Source organism: Macadamia integrifolia, chromosome 1, assembly GCF_013358625.1.
Source record: "Macadamia integrifolia cultivar HAES 741 chromosome 1, SCU_Mint_v3, whole genome shotgun sequence".
Lineage (NCBI taxonomy): Eukaryota > Viridiplantae > Streptophyta > Magnoliopsida > Proteales > Proteaceae > Macadamia > Macadamia integrifolia.
This window is the reverse complement of record NC_056557.1, coordinates 1,724,071-1,730,070: the sequence shown is the minus strand read 5'-3', so window position 1 is coordinate 1,730,070 and position 6,000 is coordinate 1,724,071. Positions and strand designations below refer to the sequence as shown.

Sequence of the window (6,000 nt, the reverse complement as noted above, 5' to 3'; positions counted from 1 at the left end):
AAAAAAAAAAAACTAAACTAAACTAAACTAAACTAAAAAGAGCCTTAAACTCTAATATAAAAATGTTGAGTTAAATTTCAGGCCAGGTTAGGCTGAGCTGAGGCCTTGACTTGAGCCCAACCCAACCCTGACCCAGAATTGGGGTTTTTCAAACCTAACCGCCCTCAATGTAAAAAAAACTTGGCCTAAACCCTAATTGGGTTCATGGTGGCTAGGACAAGTTCATATTATAAGGGCCAAACTTTCACCCCTAGTCTCATACATTAATTTTACTATCAAGTGAACATGTAGATGTAGTTATGAATATTATATGGACAATTTCTGTTATACAGAGAAGAGTTAATTTTTTTCTTTTTTCTTTTTTCTTTTTTCTTTTCATCTTTTTTGGAAGGAAAGCAAACACAGGAAAGTATTTTTCTCATCCTTGAGTTGGAAATCATTAAAATGAGAGATTTTTCCTTTTTTTTTTTTGGTGGAAAGCATAAGAGATTTCAATCCATGGGTCAGTTCAAAAAGGACATTTTATTTTTCCTCTTGTTTTTTGAGCGCAATAAGGACTGACTTATAATATAAGTGCATAGTTGCAAATTATTCTTTTTTCTTGGTGGCTGGTTTTGTGCATGCCTACTTTTTTATATCTTTCTCGTTTCTCCGTATTTTTATTGGTATTTTATCAAAAAAACATTGATATTGTATTGATCGTATCAATTGTATTACATCAATGTTAATTGAGATAGATTTTCGATCTTTAAGAGATTCAAATCGGTTACCAACTAATATTCACCGATCCCATATGAATTGATGTCGTATGATACCTAAATCCATACTTAAAAGACATCTTACAGAGGAATTTATTTTTTCCCGAAATATGTTTTTTATAAGGATCAAATGAATAAAAAAAAAAATAAAAAAATCAAACGAACAGTTTCAAAAAACGTGACTATCAATCTGCCGATCTTGTCCTTTTAACCACGTTTTGGATGAAAAAAAAAAAAAAGATTTTTTGTTTTTTTTCGAATGTCCAGCCGTTTGGAATCGATATTGCCTCCCAAGTCCCAACTGGCAGGGTTTTCCCCATTTTAAAATTTCTAGCCGTTTGCGTATGGGAGATTTACATTGCACCGCCTCAAGATACAGCGGATTCGGCTCCTCTCAGATGACACATAAATCGATATTCTCCCTTTCCTCTTTCCCTCCCATATCCATTTCAAACCCTAGAGGCCTAGAGAGAATCGCCCCTCCCATTCTCGAGTTCGTCTCTTTCTTTCTCATCTCAGTAACCAAATAAGCGAAGGAGGAACCCGTGGGATCGCAGAGGAGGAACGAACTCGACATTTGATTTTGATTTCACAAACCCTAACGATATCGCAGAGAATGAACGAAGGAGAATGAAATCGAGGGAGAAAGAGAAGTCATCCAGTTTCACGGTTCGTTTTTCTTCGTCTAAATTCTTCATTGTCTGCATTTCTTTCTTAGAGCCTCTTCAGTTATCGTTTTGCTGACCCTTGATTTTGATTTCACAAACCATTCTCGAGTTCGTCTCTCTCTCTCATATCAGTAACCAAATAAGCGAAGGAGGAACCCGTGGAATCGCAGAGGAACGAACTCGACATTTGATTTTGATTTCACAAACCCTAACGATATAGCAGAGAAAGAACGAAGGAGAACGAAATCGAGGGAGAAAGAGAAGTCATCGAGGCCGTTTGATAACATTTCTATTCCTGGAGAGTGTTCTTTTACAGAAGTGTTATTTTTCGATTCCATGCTGTGAAGACACTCTGACGGAACAGAAACAACATTTGATAAAACTATTTCAGAAATGGCTTTAGAACAGGAAAATAACAGAAACAACATTTGACATATATGGCACCAATGCAATCCTCTATTATATGTGGGTTTGACATATACAGAGTATCCAAATTTCCCCGTTTCACTTTCTCTCTCTATTGTCTCTCAAGGGTTTATTTCATATACAGAGTTCACACGCTAAGGAACTACAAGTGGAGAAATCCGAACCAGTACAATCCAGAGTTTTCCGGCGAAGGAAGCGACGGAATCCGGCGATTTTGGGAATATAAGAGGGTAAGATTTGGATCAGGAAATGGTCTTGAGTAGAGGACCTTCACTTGGCTTGGAGGAGAGTACTTCCATTCTCTCTCTTCCCTTTATTGCCGGAGAAAGAGGGATTAAAGATTAACAACACTTCCATTTTCAATTTCTAAATCTTCTCTGTTTCGTCCTTCCTCTGTTGAGTATTGTTTTATAATTCAGGAATCGGAAATCAGAAAGTTGTTTACTTAATCGGCCATCGGAATGAGTCCGATGGTTGATTCGTTTCAAGATTCGAGGCTTTTTAGTCTCTCTTTAATCTTCAATAAAGAAGGAATTTAATCTTCATTTCATTTTTCTTTCAAATTGCAGGAGAATCTGTTCATCCGTCCATCCGTCCTTTTCATCTTTTTCATTTTTTTTTTCTTTTCCTGATTCAAAGTTTTCCATTACCCTCGGATTGATCCTCTTGGGTCAACTCGAAGAGATGACTCGTCAGATCGTGCTCCGCCGCGAACCACTTATGGCGAACAAGAGAGAGAGACAGGGAAGCGGCGAAGGATAGAGAGGGCAGCGGCGACCGACCTGCAACCGAGAGAGAGAGACAGGGAAGCGGCAAAGGAGAGAGAGGGCAGCGACGACTGACCTGCGACCAACCTGCGACCGAGAGAGAGAGAGAGGGAAGCGGCGAAGGAGAGAGAGGGCAGCGGCGACCGAGTGAGTGAAAACCTGCAATAGGTTTTCCATAGGATTTGGGGGTTTTTAATCGTGAGATGGAGAAAAGGGCTTGTGGGGGTTTTGAATAGTTTTGTTTTTTTAAGTTTCTAAAAGAATAGAAAAGCAACTTTTTGGTACTCTTGCAATTTATTTTTTACTCATTATTTTTCATTGGTTCATTCCGGGGGAATACAAAAATGAACCGGACGTGCCAAACATATTTCTGTTTTATTTGCATTCCCGCAGAATAGAAGAACACCAGAAACATTCTCCCAGAGTGTTATCAAACGGCACCTAAATTCTTCATTGTCTGCATTTATTTCTTAAAGCCTCTTCAGTTATCGTTTTACTGAACCTTGGAGGCGATATGATAGTTCTTAGAGCGTCTTCAGTCATCGTTTTCTGGTTCATCTCCTTTTGCGGGTGATGACAAAAGGAAAGAATATTTTATCTTTTCTTTTCAAGGTGTTCTGGAATCCGAATTCCAGCAGTGGGATGGGTTATTTTTTCCTTCTTTTTCCTGACATCCAAACATGGATTAGGTTGGCCGTACAGGAAAATCTGTTCAAGACGATCTTCACTGTAATAGCCAAAAAAAACCAAGGGCATTTATGTCAGAAGGCATAAATAAGTAGACAACAAGCGCGGGAAAACGCTTCAACCACCGACTACCGTGGGAGTTCGCGAAGCAGATGTGATAAGGAGTTTGGGTGCTTTTCCCGCCCGTTATAAAGGTGAAACGGCCGTCGCAGGTCTCGACTGAATCAGAGACGCTGTTTGAAGAAGTTATACAGCAACGATGAACAGCGACGGTAGACGTAGAGAGCGCAGAGATCCAAGAAAGAAACAAAAGTTTATCCGTAATGCCGAGGAGGAACTAGAGACCAAGCTAGGGTTTGATCTATTTTCTGAAGGTGAAAAAAGGCTCGGATGGTTGCTCACTCTTGCATCTGTAAGTGGTTTCAAACAATACTTGGTTCCTCATTCCTGCCTTATCATCTTCTATCTTCTGATTCATTATATTTGGAGTTCCTTAATGTTGTTATTCTTTGCAGTCATCTTGGGAGGATCAAGATACAAACAAGACATATAGTTGTATCGATCTGTACTTTGTTACGCAGGTGAAAGCTCTTATTCACATTCAACTTTCTGGTAAAGTTGATGACATTGCTTTGTCATTACCCAGTTGTCTCGGAAAATACTTGGTTATTATATATTTTTTGTTGCATCAGGATGGGTCTACTTTCAAATCTAAGTACAAGTTTCGTCCTTATTTCTATGCTGCCACGAAGGTATATTCCAATTCAGGGATTGTGAAAAGAAAACCCCTTAGAATGGACTGTTAGCTGGTTTCATTTTTCCTGTTTCGCTTGTTAAATTCATTTTTCCAACAACCATTGCCTACGTGTTAATATTACAGGAAAAGATGGAAATAGATGTCGACGCATATCTGAGGCGACGATATGAAGGACAAATTGCTGATATAGAAATTATGGAGAAAGAGGATCTTGATCTTGTAAGTTGTTCCTTCCTCAGCTTTATGGAAAGTTGTTCCTTTGGAGTTCCACTTAATATTTTGTTTCATTGAAATAGTGATTTACTTATAATCCACTTTCCATCCTTATTCCCGATAAGGTATCGATTTTTTCTATTTTTGTTTTATGTGTATGCACAGTCATTTGGGATTAGATTATCACTATAGAATATTGATCACTTGAATAGGTGGTTGACTATATTTTATTAGAATGAATTGCTGTTTGGGAATTACAAGGTAGATGGATGTAGTGTTTTGCTAATCAGTAAGCTTGCCCGGAAGACATATATCCCCTTATAATGACTTGGGTGCTTGATTTCCAGTCTCTCTTGCTATAAGAGTGGTATTGGAAGTTCTCCTGCTATATTATTGGAAATAAAATGTTTTCACATTTAGAAGCTTGATAGTCTCCTGTTTGGTTGATTTGATCTTTCCGTAGATTCTATTGAGAAGCATAGACTGCTACTTGGTTCACCTTTGATTGTGTCAGGGAAGTTCCTCAATAATGATATGTAAGGATCCAATAAGTGCATAAGGAGGTACTTAAATATCTCTGTCCAAATTGCTTATAGATATCCCTTCCGATCGTTTCCTATAATTGTTTTATGGTTGTTTTCATATTTTGCTTTCTATTATATTACTTTAATTGTCTGTATAACTTAATGTACATCACAGCATTTGTTTTTTTTTTTCACCCTGGGGTGCAACATCACACTGTTAGTATAAAAATACATTTCTTAGTTTGTTGATCTTACTGCATTAACTTTTGTGCAGAATACTTGTGATTTGTGAGTTTTCATTGCACCCATGCTCAGCAGCGATGCATGTTGGTTATGCTTATGTTTTGGTTTTTACTCTTTATCAAATGTGTGTGTAATTGCATAGTTTGAATACTGCAGAAAAACCATTTGTCTGGTTTCCGCAAATCTTATTTGAAGATTTCCTTTGATACGGTCCAACAATTGATGCATGTGAAGAATGATTTGCTACATGTTGTTGAAAGAAACCAGGCAAAGATTGATGCTACAGAGGCATATGAATCTATATTAAGCGGCAAAAGGTAATTGTAAGCTGTCCAAAGTCATGCCATTGGTTGCACGGAGTAGATCGTCTTCTGGTTCTTCCATTGGTGGTGTGCAGTTACTTTCCATCGATTGCTACTATTTGCCCATGTTGGCCTTGTGTCTTGTTTTGAATAGCATACTCTATTACTCTGCTCTTAATGGGTGTTGCAATGATACTTTCTGCCTGGTTTTTGATGGTTCATATGCTTTTATCATGGCCTCAGCAAGCAAAGACCTCAGGACTTCATAGACTGCATCGTTGATCTCCGAGAGTATGATGTCCCTTATCACATTCGTTTTGCCATTGATAATGGTGATTTAACATATGTCCTGTTAATTTAGGAGCTTAGCTTCCCTTTCACAGTTATTTCCATGGGTGTGAGTAGTCATTCTGGGATCTTCCTGCACTGCAGATGTAAGGTGTGGGCAGTGGTATGATGTTAGCATATCTAGTAACGGTGTTATTCTGGAGAAGAGGAGTGATCTTCTACAACGTGCTGAAGTTCATGTTTGCGCATTTGATATTGAGACAACAAAACTTCCTTTGAAATTTCCAGATGCTGAATATGATATGATTATGATGATATCATACATGGTGGATGGACAAGGCTACCTTATAATCAACAGAGAGGTGTG

The 6,000-nt window shown here is 38.2% G+C and overlaps 1 protein-coding gene across 4 annotated transcripts in view; it reads left to right on the top strand.

Annotated features, from left to right (window-relative positions):
- Positions 1-1,146: 1,146 nt before the first annotated feature.
- The window catches only part of LOC122077750 (DNA polymerase epsilon catalytic subunit A-like), a 53,562-nt gene continuing 48,708 nt past the window's right edge, over positions 1,147-6,000 (top strand). Inside the window, exons 1-8 of one of the 4 annotated variants that reach the window (XM_042643622.1) lie at positions 1,147-1,427; positions 3,309-3,718; positions 3,822-3,887; positions 3,999-4,058; positions 4,187-4,282; positions 5,200-5,360; positions 5,589-5,677; positions 5,778-5,995. In XM_042643622.1, coding sequence (XP_042499556.1) covers positions 3,566-3,718; positions 3,822-3,887; positions 3,999-4,058; positions 4,187-4,282; positions 5,200-5,360; positions 5,589-5,677; positions 5,778-5,995 — 843 coding nt within the window. In that variant the 5' untranslated portion in view covers positions 1,147-1,427; positions 3,309-3,565. Of the gene's footprint in view, positions 1,428-3,308; positions 3,719-3,821; positions 3,919-3,998; positions 4,059-4,186; positions 4,283-5,199; positions 5,361-5,588; positions 5,678-5,777; positions 5,996-6,000 lie in introns of those variants that run through there. The other 3 variants (XM_042643614.1, XM_042643605.1, XM_042643630.1) reach the window with 3 other exon arrangements.